The 21,698-nt window shown below is 47.8% G+C and overlaps 2 protein-coding genes across 4 annotated transcripts in view; one reads left to right on the top strand and one right to left on the bottom strand.

Moving 5' to 3' along the window:
- Window positions 1-21,698, bottom strand: part of LOC308486250 (uncharacterized protein) — a 214,247-nt gene that overhangs the window by 98,061 nt on the left and 94,488 nt on the right. The window contains exons 2-3 of one of the 2 annotated variants that reach the window (XM_081022843.1): window positions 20,082-20,254; window positions 18,709-18,847 (exon numbers count right to left, since the gene is read on the bottom strand). The gene's annotated coding sequence lies outside the window, so the exon portion shown is untranslated. Of the gene's footprint in view, window positions 1-142; window positions 1,097-18,708; window positions 18,848-20,081; window positions 20,255-21,698 lie in introns of those variants that run through there. The other variant, XM_081022844.1, reaches the window with a different exon arrangement.
- Window positions 3,664-9,204, top strand: LOC308486329 (uncharacterized protein). Of its 2 annotated transcripts, XM_081023093.1 has the most exons (4): window positions 3,664-3,780; window positions 4,512-4,638; window positions 5,702-6,806; window positions 6,838-9,204. In XM_081023093.1, exons 1-4 carry the CDS (start codon window positions 3,706-3,708, stop codon window positions 6,917-6,919), a joined length of 1,389 nt encoding a protein of 462 aa, XP_080879219.1. In that variant the 5' UTR covers window positions 3,664-3,705; the 3' UTR covers window positions 6,920-9,204. The 2 variants fall into 2 exon arrangements, with proteins under 2 accessions (XP_080879219.1, XP_080879220.1); XM_081023094.1 differs by having other exon boundaries at window positions 5,678-9,204.

Here is a 21,698-nt window from a genome sequence, read left to right as displayed (position 1 = left end):
CTGTCAAGGCGCCTAAGGGGCCGAGAAAAGCCCCCTTCGCAGCACGCGTGCAGGGATCCAGGCCCCACGGAAGGCGCTTGGGGGAGCTGGCGGGGTCTCTGGGTCCTCTTCTCTCTCCGCCCCCCCCCCGCAACCTCTTTACCTCTTTGTCCTCGCTCCCGATTCTCCTTTCCTTTCCTGCAACATCCACGTTGGGCGGGGATCCTCCTTTGCCCGTCCTCCTCCCCTTTCCGAAAGCGCCCCCCCCCCTAGATCTACGGGGCAGAGCGGCAATCCGGAGTGGACGCTCCACTTGCGGGAGAAGCAGGCAGGTTGGGAGGGGGGCTCCCCCCTCATTTCCGGAGCGAAGCAGGATTGGAGGAGGAGGAGGAGGAGCAATGTATTGGGGCGGGATCTGGGATTGTGTGGGCGGGATGAGAGAAGGATGTGCCGGGAGGGGAGGGAAAGTGTTGAGCGGGTGGGGGGAGAAGGAGGAGTAGAAATCCCCCCCCCCCCGGTCTTCCTTCTGGGGATCAGGAGAGGGGGGAGGGGCTGATCCCGACAATCCAACAGCGAAGTCACAAAATGAGTTCTGCATTTAAATCAGATCAGACTCCGAGTTCGTGTTTTGGCATCATGACAAGTCTGTCTGTCCATCGGGATGCCTGAGGATTCCTGCTCGCTGCCTTTTCCTGGCCAGCCTGAGAGATCACTGGAAAGGGCGGATTTCTTGACTCCAGAATCCATCACCGCAGACCCGTTTCATTCAGGCATAGAGATCTGCTCTTTGGACCAGTCTGCTTGCATCATGGGGATCATCAATGGATCATATGGATCATCAATGGATCATCCATGATGTCATACCCATCTCACGTGGGGGGGGGGGCTCAGGAAGAATCTTCTGCCACGTGACTGGGGGCGTCTGGAGGCTGACGGGGGTCAGACAGGGCTGCTGTTTTGCTCTCCTTACTATTTCAGCTCAGGTTTTCCTGGCAGAAGTTACATTTCATCAAAAAATGGGTGGATTCATTGAGGAAACGGGGCTACGTTATAAAGAGGCAAATGTGTATACTTTGTTACCACCCAGCGAGTTGTGTTGCAAAGGCCATTTGAAGAAAGGCTCCTATTGTATCACCTGCGGCTACATACCGGAGTTTGGGTCTTTTTGCGGAAATATGTCTGTGTAAATGCACTTATTCCCGTGCATTTATAATGGCATGACATTAAATCCCATGAGATCCACAAGTACCAAAAGCACACCTAGGAGTCCAAAAGCACAGAACGAAGCAGCCCTTTATCTCTGTGTTGTTGGCTATTAAAAGCTGGATGTCCAACAAGAACAACATGTAGAACAAGAACAAGAACATTGTCTCTGGGCAGCTTCCCAAAGAATAGAAGAAAACATGACCCAACATGAAATATTAAAAGCTTCCCGATACGGAGCTGCTTTCAGGCGTTTATGGAGGTTTATCTCCATGACATCTGGCGGGAGAGCGTTCCACAGGGCAGTCACGACAACCGAGAAGGCCCTCTGTAACCTCACTTCTCGCAATGAGGGACCTGCCAGAAGACCCTCGGAGCTGGACCACAGTGTCCGCGCTGAGCGATGGACGTGGATACGCTCCTTCCCTTCTACTGGGCTGAGACCATTTAGGGCTTTCAAGGTCAGCATCAACACTTTGAATGGTGCTCGGAAACGGACTGGGAGCCCATGAAGATTTCTTAGGATCCTTGTTCAAAGGACAGCTGTTAGGGGGCCGTTCAGCTGCTGTCCAAAACTGAATGTATCCCTTGCCGGAAGTAATCCATAAACCTCTCCTCCTCCGCCTTCTCGGGATGCCATTGGTGCGCGATGCTCCGCCTCTCGAAAGAGGGAGAGGCGTGAGTTGGGTGCGCTCGGCTTGCCAAGGGTTAAACGGAAACGAGCTGGATTCCTAGACAGGAAAGTAAGACGGGGGGGGGCAGGGTCCTCCAGAGCGAAAGCCTCTCCCTCCCTTTCCTGCAAGAAGTCGGGCGTGTGGGGGTCCCCTTGGTTCGGCTCTGCAGAGGCTGCCTGGGGGCGCCTGCTGGGATCCGGTGAGTCTCCTATCTCCCAACACAGGGCCCATGGGGAGAGCGGGGGTCCCAGCGCTGCATGGCGAGAGGGGGGCAAGTCAGGGCGCGGAGGGTCGCAGGAGGGCGGCAGCTCTGCTCTTCCTTTGCATGGATGCGCTGCTGGCCCCTTGGATCCAGGAGCGGGGAAATGCATGCAGAGAAACCCCATTCAGATGTATGGATCAATCCCCTTGTATAACAGAGGTTGTCCGCGGATGGAAACATTCGGTACCTAAAACCTCACTTGTGCAAGCAAGGAAGGAAGGAAGGAGGAAATAGGAAGGAAGGAGAGCAGAGAAGAGAAAGCGCTTCCTCTTGCAGGACAGAGTAAAACCTGTGGAACTCCCTCCCACAGGAGGCAGAGGCCACCAATAAAGCTGGCGTTAAAAGAGGAGGAGGCCAATCTGTGGAGGAGGAGGAGGAGAGGGGGATGGGGGAATCCTCTTCTCTGTCTCCCCTATAGGGGGCAGCCCTCTGGCCTGATCCTGAAGGGCTCATTTTCTCCTCCAGTGCTTAGTTCCTCCAGATGCAAGCGTGCCCTCTGAGATTGCCTGGGGTGGAGCTAGATGATCCTTGGGGTGCCACCCACCTCTATAGTTCTATGAAAGCACCGCAGGAGGTCTCACAAGCCAAGGCATCCAGAGCAGGAGAGGTCTTGCTGGAAAGGAAACAACCAGTGCAACTGTTTTAAAACAGGAATCCAACGTGTTTGTTGTAGGGAGACTCAGTGGGGATGGGTAGTCCCCTGGATGCCGCCTTGATCTCCTTGGGCAAAGAGGTGGGAGAGAAATGCCATTCATAAAGAGAGGCAGCCCAGCCAATCATCTGGCTGCTGTGTTTTGGGCCAGTTCCTGAGTCGCCTTCAAGGCAGTTCCACACAGAGAGCGTTGCCACCATCCCATCTGGCGCAGAGAGGACCAGGGCCATGTCCTCTTTTTCTGAAAAGGTCTGTGGGGTGGGGAACTAGCCTGAGCTGGACATGGGCCTCAAGTGACCATGATGGACCCAGGAGTGCCCTCAAGAATTCATGACTGGGGAGGGGGCATGTTACGCAATGTTACGCAATGTAACATCATCATCATTATTGCTTGTTCCCTGCCCATCACCCGAATTTCCAAGAGCAGATTACAAAATTTAAAAAACAGCAATAAGAACAGTTGAAAACACATTACACGCATAGAAAGGCGAGTCCCACTTTATTTGAAGGAGAGCAACTCTTGAGGAACCCTGGGTTAGGACCCCCACTATCACCCAATGCTCAGATAACACTCAGTACAAATGACTCACTTGTCAATCACAGTTCTGGCTTCATTCCTTGATTGAAAACTCTGAAAGGCAGGAGCAACCAGGCTGATTCATCTCGCGGAAAGACCAACAGTTCCCTGCACATTTTGCATGGTCACTTTCCCTCTAGGAGGGCTGGAGACTTCCTTCTCCTCCTTCTCCTTCGCCTTCTCCTCCTCCTCCTCCTCCTCCTCCTCCTCCTTTTTATAGAAACCTCAGAGTCTGGGTTGTGGTGCAGTCCAGAGCTGGCTCTTCCAAGACTCATACATACTTCCTCATGGTGAGACTTTTTGGAGAGCAGCTGCACTCCTGGTTTCTCACTTACTTTTGTCTCTTGCAGGTGACCAGATGATGCCAGCAAGACCTCCTCTTCCATCTATTCCTGGTGGTGGTGGAGAAGCAACGGCTGTGGAAGCAGCTCAGGTAGAGGGAGGGAGCCCTGGGGGGAAGGGGCTGAGGGGTGGGGCAGCCAGGGTGCCTCTGGGCCCCAAAGAATCTCTCTCCTCCTTTTGGCTTCTGCCCAAGCTGCTCTGAAGGCATCTTTGTCAAGGGCAGTTGGACAAAAGCCAAGAGGTTGGGAATGCCATTCGAGAAGCTTAATGTGCTGAGAATAAAGAACAGCCACCTTGCCTTAACTCGCCTTCTGAAGGTCAATAGGATGATTCATAAGTCATTGTCGTTTTATTTCTAGAGTTATCATTGAATGCTAAAATAGGCTTCTAAGCAGTTCATCAAGCCTCAAAAATAGTTCCCAGGAATCACCTATCTTGTCGCATCAGTTGCACAATGGGGCTTTCCCCACCTTCTCCTCCCTCCCCAGTGCACTTCTTGAAGTTGTCTTTAGGGCATCAGAAGGGTCTCCCCCACCCCAAGAACATCACATGGGGAGCAGAGAGGGGATCCTTCCATCTGGCACAGACAGAAGGATTTTAAGAACACAATGTAGAGTTCCACCCATTTACACAAAGATTAATGTCCATCACTAAATCACACAAGAATTCCACTAAGACATTAAAAAGAGCACCCAAATTAAAATCTGCAGCAGGACGATCCCATTGAAACAAAACACCATTTAATGAGCAGAAAGAAACAGAGCAATGTGTAGCAGACAACCTTAGTGCTCTCTAAAGAGGATCTTTCCCTTTCTCTCTTAGGGTCCAGTGTGCTTTGAAGATGTCACTGTTCATTTCACAGATGAGGAATGGGCGTTGCTGGATCCTGACCAGAGAGCTCTGCATAAGGAAGTCATGGAGGAGAATTGTGGGATAGTGGCCTCTCTCAGTAAGGCTCCGTTGTGGATCATAACCTCTGTTTGGAAATTCCATGCATATCTCTCTCTGATAAGCCTCCCTGATTTTGAGGGAGCTCTACAGGGCCACTTGAAGCATTTGGGATTCTAATACCCCTTAAACTCACCTTAAATGGAGGGCTATCAACTGTTTTGACCATGGACATGATCAAGCCAGCATAGACCTTGCTGAGAATGGAATGGGAACATGCTGGGAATTTGAGGTTAAGAAAGCACATCTTTGTTTGACACTGTCCTCCCTTGTATTGCCCAAAATCTTCCTGACACAGAGCTTGTGGAAGGCATTGAGGGGTTGTTTCTGATGGTTGTAATTGTCCATGACTCACTTCACAAAGCAGCTTGCTCAACACACAATCCTGATAGACCTTCATCTTGGTATTGAACGGTTAGCATCCCATTCGCCCATACTCTTTTGGAGAGGTGAGCCATTGCCGTAAGTGCCTCACCAGTACACTTGTCCAGGTCAGCATCAACGAAGAGGTTGTTGGTTTCTTAGGTAGACACAATCATCCACCACCTCCACTGTCTGAAACTCGCATGGTTCTAGGCACATTTTGCAACAGGGAATGTCATAGACACGAGTAGTTTCCGAGCTCTGCTCGCAGAACCTAAGATTTCGGATTAAAACTGCAGAGTGGAAGGAAAGGAGGACCTTTTTCTTCCTCTCCACTTCCAGCTACTCTTTGAAGACTGAAGGAGAGACCTTCTTTAAAAATCAGGGGGGTGGGCAGGGGAAGGACTAGACCATGTGAAAAATTAACATATTATTTTAGCTGCTGTTCATTCCTTTTCAGCTTTGTATTTTTGTCATAAGAGAGTGCATATGGACATTCCATTTTTGAGCCCATAACCTAGGTTTAAGGTCCTCTTTATGTCCTAGCTGTCCTATCTCTGTTTCTAACACTGACCACCTCTAGTGTGTGGTCAGCAATGTTGATGCATGGAATTCTTCCTCTATCACAAGGTTAGTGACCAATATTCAATACAGTGGCACTCCATTTCTTCCTGCAGCTCTAATCCATTTCTTCATTGCAGGTGGTGATGATTTGGAAATTGAGAGCGAGGATGCCCATGACAGAATCCACACAGTGGAGAAGCCGTTGCCACTCTTGGAGTGTGGAGAGAGCTTCAGTCACAGCTCCCATTTGACTACCCACCAAAGAAATGCTATTGAGAAGAAACCCTCTCAGTTCTCTGAATGGGGAAAAACTTTCTGTTGGAATGAAAGCCTCACTTCACAGGAAATGATTCCCACAGGGGAGGACCCATTGAAATACTTGGAATGTGGAAAGAGCTTCAGTAAGAGTGCACATCTCATTTCGCATCAAATAATTCATACAGGCGAGAAACCCTATCAGTGCTTGGAATGTAGGGAAAGCTTTAATACAAGCAAAACCTTCCATAAACACCAGAGAATTCACAGGGGGGAGAAGCCATTTGAATGCCGAGAGTGTGGAAAGAGCTTCATTCAGAGAACCCATCTCACAGCCCATCAAATAATTCATACAGGTGAGAAACGCTATCAGTGCTCGGAATGTGGGCGGAGCTTCAATCACAGGACGACTCTCAGGGTCCATCAAAGGATTCACAGTGGTGAGAAACCCTATCAGTGCTCGGAATGTGGGAAGAGTTTCTGCCAGAGAGCCAATCTCACTTCTCACCAAAGAATTCACAGTGGTGAGAAACCCTATCAGTGCTTGGAATGTGGGAAGAGCTTCAGTCTGAAGCAAAGTCTCACTTCCCACCAAAGCATTCATACCGGGGAGAAACCCTATCAATGCTTGGATTGTGGAAAGAGTTTCTGCCAGAGAGCCGATCTCACTTCCCACCAAAGAATTCATACAGGAGAGAAACCATATCAGTGCTTGGAATGTGGAAAGAATTTCCGCCAGAAAGTCAACCTCACTTCCCACCAAAGAATTCACACAGGGGAGAAACCCTATCAGTGCTTGGAATGTGGGAAGAGTTTCCGCCAGAAAGTCAACCTCACTTCCCACCAAAGAATCCACACAGGGGAGAAACCCTGTAAGTGCTTGGAATGTGGGAAGAGCTTCAGTAAGAGGACTAACCTCATAGCCCATCAAAGAGTTCATACAGGGGAGAATCATAGAATTTTAGACCTGCAGGAGACTTCTGGGTCGTCTAGTCCACTGCAGGACTCTCAACTAAAGCTTCCATGACATATTGCCTTCAAACCTCTCCTTACAAACCTCCAAGGAAGGAGAGTACTCAAGCTACCAAGGGCGTCTCTAATTTAAAGCCATTGGTTTGGGTCCCAGCCTCCAGAGCCGGTGAAAACAAGCTTGTCAAGCTTCCACGTGACACCCCTTCCTGTTCCTCAGAAGGCTTGGTTTCCCAACACTTAATTGTCTTGCTCACCCCCCTCTGCACACCTCCCAGCTTGTCAAAATCCTTCTTAAATTGGGGCACCCAGAAGTGGACACAGGACTCCAGGTGTGGTCTGAACAAGGCAGAAGAAAGTTGGACTATTATTTTTCTTGATCTGGACACTTGACTTCTTTGGACGCAGCCTAGAATAACAGCCTATTTCGCTGATGTTGACTCATGTTAGTCTTGTGGTCCACTAAGACCCCAGGTCTTTTCCACATGTACTACTGGCAAGCCTGGTATGTCCCATCTTATATTTGTGCACCTGATTCGTCTTCCCTAAGAGCAGAATCTTACCTTTCTTCTTAGCGAAATTTATTGGATGCCTTCATATACCACCTGTTTCTTCAAGAAGCTCAGTGTGGTCTTAAGTCGTTCTCCCCCTCATCGTTTAATCCTGACAACAACCCTGTGAGGTAGGTTGGGCTGTGAAGCCATCACCCAGTGACTGAGTGGAGATTGGAACCCAGGTCTCCCAGTTCCTAGTCCAAAACTCTTAAGCACTGCACCCCACTGGCTCTCGAATGAGACTCTTGGAAAGTGCATGCATGCGCATTTACCAAAAGTTTCAGTGCAATGTCTTGGTGTTTGTATTTAAAGTTTTATACGCATGTATCAACGACATTAATATAATAATGGTAATTATAGTAGAAGAGTAAATTTTAGGAAATGCTAGATGGTGATAGGGGTAGTTTGGAATGCTGGGATTGAGCAATTGAATGGATCAATTTCCACGTAAATCACAAGATCTAAAATATAAAAACAAAACACCAACACCAACAACCCCTCCCCCAAACCCCCAAATTCAAGAGTCTGTTCAGCAGCCTCAGCTTTTGCAGCTGGAGTCAATCCAGGCTCTGCCCTCCCAGGCTAGGTGGAAAAGGTCTCTAAGGAGAGAGCCCGTCTTCTGGGACTTGCAGCCAAGATGGTTGGCTGCCACCATTGGAGGGTGGAATGGAATGGGGCAGTGGTGGCAATTGTGGAGCAGGGTTGGTTAGACCTGCAGTAGAGAGACAGCATTATAAACCCCGTTGTTGCAGCTGTAGCAAAGTTTCAAAAGAAAAAGAAAAGAAATGAGAACATTTGAAACCACATGTTTAGGTCTATTTTTAAAATAAATCAGTTTAATGAATCGATGCACACTTCCTCCTCTGTTATGTTTGGGGTGAAGTGTTGAAGAGTCCTCTGTGGTGGCAACAGGAATAAAGGGGAGTTTGGCGGAAGATCCATCTCCTAGCCGTGCACCTTGAATGAAACGGGAAGGTGGCCCAGGGATGGGTGGGCAGGGCCAGAGCCCCTCTGAGCAAAGGCTGTGGGGGCTCAACATGGGGAGATAAACTAGAGGACACTCAGAAAGTTCAAAGTGCTTCATAAAAACCAACTCTGCTGTCTTTACAACATCCCTATGAGGTGGACCTGTAGCCTTTCCCCCATTAATGTGGGAAGTCGAAGAGAGCAGAGGCTTGACAACCATACGTCAGGAGTGCTCTGATGGTGTTTCCTGCTTGGCAGGGGGTTGGACTCGATGGCCCTTGTGGTCTCTTCCAACTCTATGATTCTATGATTCTATGAGAGGAGGAGGAGGAGAGCAGAGAGGGGCGTGAAGCAGAGATTCTGTCCCTCTGCCCTCTTGCAAGTTGCACACACACAATGCGCTCTGATTTGCGCTGCTCATTCACATCTGTTTTAGGCCCCCAGGCATTTACTGAAACAGTCTAGGTGCTGATTTTTAAAGTACTTGATGTTGTTGTTGTTTAGTCGTGTCCGACTCTTCGTGACCCCCTGGACCTGAGCACGCCAGGCACTCCCGTCTTCCACTGCCTCCCGCAGTTTGGTCAAACTCATGCTGGTAGCTTCGAGAACACTGTCCCACCATCTCGTCCTCTGTCATCCCCTTCTCCTTGTGCCCTCCATCTTTCCCAACATTGGGGTCTTTTCCAGGGAGTCTTCTCTTCTCATGAGGTGGCCAAAGTCTTGGAGCCTCAGCTTCAGGATCTGTCCTTCCAGTGAGCACTCAGGGCTGATTTCCCTAAGAATGGAGAGGTTTGATCTTCTTGCAGTCCAGGGGACTCTCAAGAGTCTCCTCCAGCACCAGAATTCAAAAGCATCAATTCTTCGGCGATCGGCCTTCTTTATGGTCCATCTCTCCCTTCTATACATCACTACTGGGAAAACCAGAGCTTTAGCTATACGGACCTTTGTTGGCAAGGTGATGTCTCTGCTTTTTAAGATGAAGAGTTTGGATTTGATATCCCGCCTTTCACTCCCTTTAAGGAGTCTCAAAGTGGCTAACATTCTCCTTTCTCTTCCTCCCCCACAACAAACACTCTGTGAGGTGAGTGGAGCTGAGAGACTTCAGAGAAGTGTGACTAGCCCAAGGTCACCCAGCAGCTGCATATGGAGGAGCAGGGAATCAAACCCGGTTCACCAGATTACGAGTCCACTGCTCTTAACCACTACACCACACTGGTAGTTTGTCAAGTATTTGATAGTGGTTGCATTTTATAGTTGACAGGATTTAAGAGGGGGCTTTGAGCTATGTGTGCTGCCCTCACACTGGAGCAGAGGGAAGGAAGTTGCCCTGCAGAAGGGGCAGGTCAGCCTCTCCCAGCCGACAGAGAGAAGTCCAAAGTTTGGAGTAATGAATAACCTGGTTCAATACACTCCTTTGGATCCCTGGGAGTCCCTTTCACTGAGACACTTTTCTGGAAGGGGCACCTGGAGGCTGCAAAACTTAAAGCGCAGGAAGCTTGTGAGGCACTAATGAAATTCTGCCTCATGGTTGGTGGACACTTATTAGAACCTGTGCTGAAAATTAGAAGCTGAGCTGAGGGAAGTCTTTGGGGGAGGGGAGGGTGGGTTTGAGGGCGGGGGAGGCAGTAAATAATGAATATGATATGTTTGGATATGTTGTTGAATTGCTAATAAAAATACTTTTTAAAAAAAATAAAAGTATATAAAAGAGTTTACTCACATTCTGTTCACAGAAGGATCCCAGAAGGCAGACTTAGGTTACAAAATATACACACCTGGAATCTATCCCATAAGGAGATAGTTCATTTGTCCTCTCTTGAAGCCAAGAGAGCATCTCAGGCTAAGGAGATGTTGCTGCTTTGAGGAATGGAGTCACAGAGAGAGAGATGGCTGCCTCCCCTGTGCTCTTTTGTTACCTGCACAGGTGACATCATCCCCACCTCTTGTCACATGTAGAGGAAGTTTGTCCCAGCCCAGGAGGAAACAAGAAGTTCTGACTGGCTGGTTCAGACATCCCCTTTTATGTCCACTCTAGGAATGTTGTATTTGACTGCTCTCTGTTTCACACCCCACAGTTCAAACAAAGAGCGATTGCAAGGAGCTCCAAAAAGAGCTCTCCAAACGGGGTGGATGGGCAGTAATTACAGTTCATTGTCAATGAGATCAAAGTGATGCATGTTGGGACAAAAAAAAAAACCTCTTAATATCATGTACAGGCTCATGGATTTCCCTGTGTGCTCTAGGAGACCAGGGGAGAGGGGAGCTGGTCACAGCAGGAGGGGGAATCTCTGTGGATGCTTCAGCAGCCGGCCTCCTCTGGGTCTCCTGGCCCCCTCCTCTCCTCCCTCTGAGTCTGACCTGCCGGGTACTTCTCCCTTCCTTAAAATGCTGTTCAGTACTTCTTTCAAGGGTGCAATCAGGGTTTTTTGATCATATTTTGCCGGAAATCCATCCGGTCCTGGGGCCTCCACAGTTTTTTATTCTTTTATTACTCGTTGGATTTCGTCTTCTTCTATTGGCTCTGCCTCTCGGTCCTTGCACTTTGCACCAACCAATACTCAGCTTTACTTAAGAATACTTTAGCATTTATGTAGCACATTTAAAGCATTACAAAATATAACACATATTATCTCAGTAATCTAAACAACGGCCCTGCAAGGCTGTCCAGTGTTATAATCCCCATGCATACGAAGAGTTGAGGTTGCAGGAAGAGGAGTTTGGCTCACATCTCACACTTTGACTGCTACACTACATCAGTCCTTGCCCTCCAGATCCTGAAAACAGCCCTGTGAGTTGTCAGAGGACTGCCCGCCATCCTATTCAAAACAAGGCAGCACGGGCAGGAAGCCCTCGTCAGCAACCATTGCCAGAGGTGTCTGTATGGGGAACGGTGGGCTGAGCATAACACACGGAGGCAGCTCAGAGGCATCCCTGCTGGTCGCTCGCTCCAAGGGAGGTGACATCCTACCCCAGGCTCTTTCTGTGGGAATGTTTAGGGAGGCAGGAGAGGATACATTCTTTTCTGATATCCTTCCTAACTTGCGTTGGCAAGTTCTATAACTTAGCAGAGTTGTTAAACAATCCCTCTTTCAAATTACACAGCAGTTAGCTAGTTGCAGGCTCGTCTGAGCCTCACTATTCAGGATTCCTGGTAAGATCCCTTTTTCTATCCCTCCTAAAAGAATAGACACGACTATCTGATTAAAGTTAACATAAAACTAGTTGACTTACAATCATCCAGTTCACAATAAGGTCCCTGAAGGCAGACTTAAGTTACATAACTCTATATATCGACATGAACTATTCCATAAGGGAAATAATCTCAAGTGACTGCAACTGAGCAGTCACTTCTTCCTAACTTGTAGGAACACAAAAAGGAGAAGAAGAAGAGCAGAACATGGAGGCCGTGTGCTCCTCTGTCCAAGAACAGGCCACACCTACATGAAGTGCCATGCAGAGGAAGTCTGTCCCACCTCAGGAGGAACTAGCAAGTCTTCTCCTGAGTGACACAAGCATTCCCCAGCATGTGCATTGTAGGAATGTTGCATTTGACTGCAATACAATTTCACACCCCACACCTTCACTACCCAATAATCATTTGCAAGCGTACTTCTTCCAAGGCTCAGTAGTTAAGATTCTGAGCTTGAAAAACAAAACCCCTGAGATTGAAGCATCACCAGAGAAGCTTCCTCATGTGCATCTCACACAACATTCTCATCTCCAGTTGGGATCAGCTGAGACCTCAGAAAGAAATCATTGTTTTGGGGGAGAGTGGCGTGGAACCATGCCTGAGTCAAAAGATTACAGAGCAAACACAGCGCCCTATTCATGTTTCATACGAAGTTGGTTTGTTCCCATGAATTGTACCAGCGAGCTTCTTCACAGAATTTCATATTCCCATATTGCAGAGTTTTGAGAAATTAAAGAATAAAGTGCGAGATTGGCTCCATTACTATCAGATAATGGAGGCATATAATTTGGACAAGAAAATTGGCTTCCTGGTGGAAAAATCAAAATTAGAAACAGAATTGTTAGAACCCAAAACAAAGAATTTGTCAAGAATGTATAATTTGCTGTTGAAATGGAACACTCAGGAGGAAACGGTTAAATCTGCTATGATAAAATGGGCACAAGATGTTGGACATAATATCATGTTTGCAGACTGGGAACAGTTGTGGAACACCGGTATGAAATTCACGGCATGTAATGCCCTAAGAGAGAATATTATGAAAATCATTTACAGGTGGTACATGACCCCAGTCAAGCTTGCAAAAATTTATCATTTGCCCGATAATAAATGTTGGAAATGTAAGGAAAATGAAGGCACATTTTTTCACCTTTGGTGGACGTGCCCAAGGATTAAGGCTTTCTGGGAGATGATATATAATGAACTGAAAAAGCTATTTAAATATACCCTTCTGAAGAAACCAGAGGCCTTTCTCCTGGGCATAGTTGACCAATCGGTGTTAAAGAAGGATAGAACTTTCTTTATGTATGCCACAACAGCAGCAAGAATACTTATTGCAAAATATTGGAAGACACAAGATCTACCCACTTTGGAAGAATGGCAGATGAAGGTGATGGACTATATGGAATTGGCGGAAATGACCGGCAGGATTCGAGACCAGGGAGAAGAGTCAGTGGAGGAAGATTGGAAGAAATTTAAAGACTATTTACAGAGATATTGTAAAATTAAGGAATTTTAGAATAATGTTGGATTGGAACTAAGTGGTTTCTAGCTGTGATGGGTTAAAAGAATATGAAAAAATGGGTTTATATAAGTAAAAATCTAAGATTGTAATAATTTAAGAATAAGATCTGGGTAACAAAAAGAGGGAAAGAAATTGTTGAATTAATAATTTGATTTGGAATACAAAAAAGGGTGGTATGAGGAGGTCCGAGAAACAAGTAAATGAAAAATAAGGAGATGGAAAGATTGATTGTTTTTAACAACTTTTGTTGGATTTTTTCCCCCTGTTTTTTTTTTTTTTTTTGTAATGTAAAATTCTTAATAAAAATTATTATAAAAAAACATTAGATTTAACACAACATAAAAACTTAACAACAATAAAAATGCAAAAGATAAAAGAATATTTTCCCCCCTTCTTATTCCCTGGTATATTTACATTGCTAGAAGACTTCCTTGACACCTTCCAATCTGAATTTCATCAGATTCCCATCTGATGAGCAGTTCCCATCATAACACATATTTAGCATCAATATCCTCTTTCATTACAAACTTCTTATCCTTTCTTCCAATTGTAATCCATAATAATCATTATTATTGATCTATCTCTATCTCTTAGCCTCATCTGTTACTTCTAGGAGTTTCTTATTTTATCTCATAGTTTACCACTTGCGAAATCTTCAGCTCCTGCTTTCAATTACGACAAACAAGGCACAGGAGCCCTGCTTGGGGGGGGGCACAGGAGGGCAACCTGACAGACAGAGCAACTCAAGAGGCAGCAGCTCAAGTGCATCCCCCCCCCCAGCAGCCAACTCTGCCCCCTCACTTGTTGGCTCACCTGCCTCCGTTCCGCCCTGTCTTCTTCCCTGCCTGCCTCCTCCAGCCGAGAGCGAGGTGGCAAAGGCGTGGGCACTGGGGCGGCCTGCCCCCACCGCCACTGCTTTGGTTCACCTCTGGGCAGTGGAGTAAATCCACACCCCAATTAAATACCCAATCATAATACTTCAATTAAAAAAATAAAATAAAAAAGATCAAATAATAGTCCAAATTGTATTTATTAATTTCTTGGGGCTCCCCACAGTCTAGATCTCTGGAGCAGATCTCCACATCTTAGTCCTGCTTATCCTTGTTGTTTCCATTTTTCCACATCTCGATATTTGTTGAGTCGTTTAGTCGTGTCCGCCTCTTCGTGACCCCCTAGACCAGAGCACGCCAGGCACTCCTGTCTTCCACTGCCTCCCGCAGTTTGGTCAGACTCATGCTGGTAACTTCGAGAACACTGTCCCACCATCTCGTCCTCTGTCGTCCCCTTCTCCTTGTGCCCTCCATCTTTCCCAACATCGGGGTCTTTTCCAGGGAGTCTTCTCTTCTCATGAGGCGGCCAAAGTCTTGGAGCCTCAGCTTCAGGATCTGTCCTTCCAGTGAACACTCAAGATTTTTTTGGGAAAATCAATAAAAATGATTAAAAATAAAATAAAATCCACACCCCAGGATATTTCCCCTATCAGCTCTTTTCCACCTGAGCCTCACCCCCATACCTAAAACCCAGACATCCTGCAGTGTGCCAGGATTGTGACTCCTGCCCTCAGGAAAAAAAATAGCTCCCCCCCCGATGCTTAGGTGCCCTGAGGCCTCTGCGGGACCCCCAATCCTTGAAATGAAAAAGGGAGGGGCTCAGGAACCCTGAAGGGAGCAGGCAGGGAGGGGGCACAGGATCCAGAAGCTCCTTCTCGCTGATTCACCTGCAGCGAAACAAAATGCAGCTGCCCTGGTCGAGTGGAGCCAGGCTGGGGGGCACCATGGAGGCCCTGGAAAGGTGCCCCTAGAAGAAATGTGCCTCCCCAGTTGGAGGCAGCCCTCCTTCTGAAACACCAAGAGAGTAAACGGACAGATCTCTGAATGGAGAGAAGCAGAAAGCGGAGTCCCCTCAAGATCAGTATTGGGACCTGTGGCTTTTCAACTTGTTCATAAATGATCTAGACTTAGGAGGGAGGGGGCAAAGTTTGCTGATGGCAGTAAATTGTCCCGGGGTTCATGAGTGAAGGTGGGCCCCCCGGGAGACTTCCCTGGTACCTGCAACCCCTCCTTTGCTCTCTTGAAATTAGGCTTCGGGGGAAATCTCCCATTCAATTTCAGTATTTCAAGTTTTCTTCAGAACGCGCAGGGCAGGAGGCAGCGATGACGTTCTGGTGAAGAAGCAGTACTTGGAGATCATGCGGTGGGGTGTGTGTGACAGAGTTTGGTGCAAAAACCAAAGGTGCTTTCATCTAAAATTATACTCACCATTGTGAGATGTTGCCTTATTTCATTATTATAATGTTTTACATACAAACACCAGAACTTCACATATACCTCATGCTTTTAGGAATGATTTCCTACTGAGTTCATTGCTCAGAGTGGACTCTGAGAGGAAGACGTCCCACACTCCATACATCTAAATGGGTTCTCCCATGTGAGAGTCCCTAGATGTTCCTTGATCACTCTATTATAAATAAAGCACCTTTTGCAGTCTTTTCATTTAAACTGCTTCTCCCCTCTGAGTTCGTTGATGGTTTGAAGGGTTTCAACTCTTAAAGTTCTTCCTGTCCATAAGTCTGTTGATTTTGAACTTCCACTAAGAGTGAACCTCTATCTACTTTCCTGATATTTATATGGTTTGTCTTTTGTGTGAGTTTGTTGACAAAAATCAAGGGTTCCACTCTGACTGAAGCTCCTTCCACAGTCCATACCATTAAATGGTTTCTCCCCTGTGTATCTGCTGATGTTTTCTAAGATTTCCACTCTGAGTGAAGTATTTACTGTACTCCATACATTAAAATGCTTTCTCCCCTGTGTGTGTCTGTTGATGTTTCCTAAAACATCCACTATTACTAAAACTCTTTTCACACTCCATACATTGAAATGGTTTCTCCCCTGTGTGTGTCCGTTGATGTATATTGAACTGTCCACTCCGACTGAAGCTCTTTCCACACTCCATACATTTAAATAGTTTCTTACCTATGTGAGTCTGTTGATGTAATCTCAGGTTTCCACTATAACTGAAGCTCTTTCCACACTCCACACATGTAAATGCTTTCTCCCCTGTATGAGTCCGTTGATGTGATCTAAGGCTTGTATTACAACGGAAACTCTTTCCACACTCTATACATTTATATGGTTTCTCCCCTGTGTGAGTCTGTTGATGTTTTTTAAGTGTTCCACTCTGACTGAAGTCCTTTCCACACTCCATGCATTTAAATGGTTTCTCCCCTGTGAGTCCATTGATGTGATCTAAGGTTTGTACTCCGACTGAAGCTCTTTCCACACTCCATACATTGAAACGGTTTCTCCCCTGTGTGAGTCCTTTGATGTATTCTAAGGCTTCCACTATCACTAAAGCTCTTTCCACACTCAATACATTTATATGGTTTCTCCCCTGTGTGTGTCCGTTGATGTCTTCTAAGGCTTCCATTATCATTAAAGCTCTTTCCACACTCCATACATTCATATGGTTTCTCCCCTGTGTGAGTCCGTTGATGTTTTCTAAGGTCTCCACTCCTACTGAAGCTCTTTCCACACTCCATGCATTTAAATGGTTTCTCCCCTGTGTGAATCCGTTGATGTATTTTAAGGTCTGCATTCTGACTGAAGCTATTTCCACATTCTATACATTTATATGGTTTCTCCCCTGTGTGGGTCCGTTGATGGGATCTAAGGTGCCCATTCTGACTGAAGTCCTTTCCACACTCCATGCATTTAAATGGTTTCTCCCCTGTGTGAGTCCGTTGATGTGATCTAAGGCTTCCACTCTGACTGAAGCTCTTTCCACACTCCATACATTCATATGGTTTCTCCCCTGTGTGAGTCCGTTGATGTGATCTAAGGCTTCCACTATCACTAAAACTCTTTCCACACTCCATGCATTTAAATGGTTTCTCCCCTGTGTGAGTCCGTTTGTGCAATTTAAGGTTTCCACTCTGACTGAAGTTCTTCCCACACTCCCTGCATGTAAAACGTTTTCTCTCTCTGTGAGTCCGCTGGTGTATTCTAAGTTTTGCATTCAAACAGAAGCTCTTTCTGCACTCCATACCTTTAAGTGGGTGATCCCCTGTGTGAGTCCCTTGATGTGATCTAAGGTGTGCACTCCGATTGAAGCTCTTTCCACAATCCATACATTTAAATCGTTTCATACCGATGTGAGCCTGTTGATGTCTTCTCAGGCTTCTACTAAAACGGAATCTCTTTCCACACTCCATACATTTATATGGTTTCTCCCCTGTGTGAGTCCGTTGATGTTGTCTAAGGTCTCCACTCTGACTGAAGCTCTTTCCACACTCCATGCATTTAAATGGTTTCTCCCCTGTGTGAGTCCGTTGATGTTTCCTAAGGTCTCCACTCTGACTGAAGCTCTTTCCACACTCAATACATTCATATGGTTTCTCTCCTGTGTGAGTCCGTTGATGTTCCCTAAGGTTTCCACTATCACTAAAGCTCTTTCCGCACTCCATACCTTTAAATGGGTTCTTTCTTTTTTGTGTTCCTTGATGTGAACTGTGTGCTCATTCAGTGAAGCAGATTCCACATTTCACACATTTTAATGGCTATTCCTAATGAAACGAAAGGTGCCTTGTCCCCTGCAATTCTGTCTTCTCCATCACCTTTTTCAGAGTGGGCAAAAAGGAAATCCTTTTTGGGTTTCAGGAAAGAGAACACAGGAAAAAAAGGACACATCAACCGCCATTAGCACCTTCTCTTATTTCAACATCTCCCACATTCTCCCATGTCCTCCCCATGTTCACAATTTTTAGGAAATGAAAATGGTAAGGTGTCAAATGGTAGCAATGCATCAGCAACCTTTCATAATCCTCAATCATCTTTAATAACACAGCATGATCTTGGAATACCGTTGTCCTCTGAGACTGCCTTTCAAATCAAGTGGTTGCCCCCATTTCCACCTCTAGTTCTTCATGAATCACCTGCACAGACCCACTGACCTCAGGAGGTCCATATGGACTATTTTGGGAGACCCAGGCCTTCATCTCTTCCAGGGACTGTGGTCTGGGTCAGTCAGAGAACTAGTGACAAGGCTTGGTGCTTGGGGTCCGAAGAATGGGTGCTCAGGGAAGCTCCTGTTCTTGGAGATGGACCTCTGTCTAAATGCCTCACATTGCATGGAGAGAGCAGGAGAAGCAGAAGGAAAGCAGATGGCAAATGGGAATCCCAGATGGAAACACCCACCCCAATGGTTCTTTATAATGATGATGTGCTGCCTGATCCTCTGCTTGTCTTCTGACAGAGGACTATCCTAATCTGGCACTGAAAGGCAGGATATTCAGGGCAGGGAGATAACTGTACTTAATGGTAGGTAGCCATATTGGTCTGATGCAGTTGAAGTAAAAAAGTAACAAAAATATTCCAGTAGAACCTTAGGGTCATGGGAGAAAAGCAATGAGAAACCTAGACAGCATCTTATAAAGCAGAGACATTTTAAGGTCTCTGCCAACAAAGGTCCGTATAGTTCAAGCTATGGTTTTCCCAGTTGTGATATATGGAAATGAGAGCTGGACAATTTTTTAATTTTGTATTTCAAATATGTCCAACCAACACGGCTACCTACCTGAATTTAGATGTCATGGGGTGTTGGGCAGCAGTAGTTCCTTGGGTGGGGGACATGTCCTGCACCTTCTGGGGTCATTTTTCCACCCTTGGTGCCCACCCTGCACTCAGCTCTCACCTGTGGCTTCCAGAAGCTGTCAGCATGCAACAGGGCTTCAAGCAACGGCTTCAACCGGCCGGCTAAACCAGGTGAGGAAAGCTGATGGGTCTCAAATCCTTGGGGGCCTGGGGAATTCTGCTGCACCTGAAGTCAAGCCCTGGTGGATGGAGAGGAGGAGAACAACTGTGAATCCCACAGCCCAGAAGGCAGATTCTGCCCGTGCGGAAGAGGAACATGAAGGGCAGGTGGGGCACGTCCACTTGGAGTCTTGTTATCTAGTCCCAGGGTTACTCTGACATTGAATTATATATGAATTACAGTATTGAAATGCGCCTGCTCCCACTTCATATTCTGCTATTACTCTACTCTGCTTGGCTGTTGCTTACTTGAGTGCTGTTTTGGCCCCTGCCTTGGCCGTGTGGACCTGAAGGAGCATCTTCACGCCCATCGCTCAGTCAGGACAGGGAGGTCCTCCTCCGAGGGTCTTCTGCTGGTTCCCTTGCTGTTAGAAGTGAAGTTCCAGGGAACCAGGCAGAGGGCCTCCTGCCCCATGGAATGCCCTCCCTTCCGAGGGCAAGGAAGTAGGCAACCATATGACATTTAGAAGACAGCTGTAGAAGACAGCTGTAGAAGACAGGTTTTTAATATTTGATGTTTTACTGTCATGTATATGTACTGTAGGGACGCGGGTGGCTTTGTGGGTTAAACCACAGAGCCTAGGGCTTGCCGATCAGGAGGTCGGCGGTTCGAATCCCCGCGACGGGGTGAGTTCCCGTTGCTCCTGCCATCCTAGCAGTTTGAAAGCATGTCAAAGTGCAAGTAGATAAATAGGTACTGCTCTGGCGGGAAGGTAAACGGCATTTCCGTGCGCTGCTCTGGTTCGCCAGAAGCGGCTTAGTCCTGCTGGCCACATGACCCGGAAGCTGTATGCCGGCTCCCTCGGCCAGTAAAGCGAGATGAGCGCCGCAACCCCAGAGTCGGCCACGACTGGACCTAATGGTCAGGGGTCCCTTTGCCTTTACCTATATGTACTGTAAGTTGCCCAGAGCGGCTGTGGGAAAAGAAGAATACTATAACGCCTAGAGTGGTACCTCGGGTTACAGGCGCTTCAGCTTACAGACTCTGCTAACCCAGAAATAGTACCATTTGTTAAGAACTTTGCTTCAGGATGAGAACAGAAATCGCACAGCGGCAGCAGGAGGCCCCATTAGCTAAAGTGGTGCTCCAGGTTAAGAACAGATTTTTTGTAGTTATTTTGGAATTTTTACTGCAAAATTAGCTTATGAAATATTATGGGTGGAGAAAATCACAGGGTTGCCGTAAATTATAATCCCACCCACAAACTCTCATTCACATACAGTCTGTAAATTTGGGAAGGTCACACACCTCACCTGTGCTAATACTGGCAGTCTTTGGCCTGTATAGGCACACCGGGTGTGTAGAGCCTCCAGCCCCAGGCACTGTCTATCATGAAAATGGGTCCTTTGACTGGGAAGATTCATGCAGTCGCTGTCATCGGATGATGATGGGTTGTATCTCAGCTTGTCAGTCACTCTGACATTGGCTACAAAGAATAAGAGGAACAGAAATGCTTTGGAGGTGCAACTTCTGTATCAATCCTGAGAGCCATTCCATGGACTCTGCACTCCTGTTTCTGATGACAGGTGTACATTATCCTCATCCTCAGTGGAAAAGACAATAAAGATGGAAGCCTGAGAGAGAGGAAAAGGTTTCTGGCTGCTTCCTGGGTGGGATTGCGGAAACCAAGAGCCGCTTCTGAGAAGGCCTCCCCCCCTCCCTTCTTCCTCTGGGGATTTCCTCTCCTCTCCAGGGGACCAGAGGTTGGACTGGGCAGAATGGCTGTGTCTGGACAGGGCAGGGGCTTATGGGGTGGAAGGAGGATGGAGGTTGCAGGAAGGAAGGGGTGGGGGGACTGGACCCCCACTTTCCAGGGATCCCTCTCTGGTCGTCTTGAAGGGGTGGCCCATTCCTGGGCGGGAGGGAGAAGCCAAGGCGGCCCCTCCAGAGAATCCCCAAGGAAGCCACGATGGAGATTTGTCCCCAAAGACTGGTCTGCCTAGCTCTCTCACCCTCGCCAATGCTGCCCTTCCTCCCGCCCCCCCACGTCATTGACCCCCTCTCTTTCTCCCGGAGTCTCCCCTGCATCCAGAGGCTTCCTTGGCTCACCCCTCTCTCCGTCCCTAATGCCCCCCCCCAAGATGAGCCGGGGAGGGACAGGGGGGTCTCTATCCAGGCGCCTCCCGCACCCCTTAACCCTTTCCTGGCCCGCTTCTCCGCGCCCCAGGGAGTCCTCGTGGGTGGGCGCCCCATCTCCACCCCTTCGCAGCACGCGTGCAGGCGCTTGGGGGAGCTGGCGGGGGTCTCTGGGTCCTTTTCTCCCCTCTCCCCCCCACTCGTGACCCCTTTACCTTTTTGTCCTCGCTCCCGATTCTCCTTTCCTGCAACATCCACGAGGGGGGGTCCCCTGCCTCCTCCCTCCCCTTTCCGAAAGCGCCCCCCCCCCGAGCTACGGGGCAGAGCAGCAATCCGGAGTGAAAGCTCCACTTCCGGGAGAAGCAGGCAGGGTGGGAGGGGGGCTTCCCCCCCCCGCATTACCGGAGCAGAAGCCGGATTGGAGGAGGAGGAAGAGGAGGAGCCATGTATTTGGGGGGGGTGATTTGGGATTGTGTGGGCGGGATGATAGAAGGATGTGCCGGGAGGGGAGGAAAAGTATTGAGGGGGGGGAGGAGGAGGAGTAGAAATCGCGCCCCCCGGTCTTCCTTCTGGGATCAGGAGAGCGGGGAGGGGCTGATCCCGACAATCCAACAGCGAAGTCACAAAATGAGTTCTGCATGGAAATCAGATCAGACTCCGAGTTCGTGTTTTGGCAACATGACAAGTCTGTCTGTCCGTCGGGATGCCTGAGGATTCCTGCTCGCTGCCTTTTCCTGGCCAGCCGGAGAGATCACTGGAAAGGGCGGATTTCTTGACTCCAGAATCCATCACCG

Source organism: Podarcis pityusensis (assembly GCF_964106645.2).
Source record: "Podarcis pityusensis genome assembly, chromosome: 10".
Classification (NCBI taxonomy): domain Eukaryota; kingdom Metazoa; phylum Chordata; class Lepidosauria; order Squamata; family Lacertidae; genus Podarcis; species Podarcis pityusensis.
This window is presented reverse-complemented; position numbering and strand designations above follow the sequence as displayed.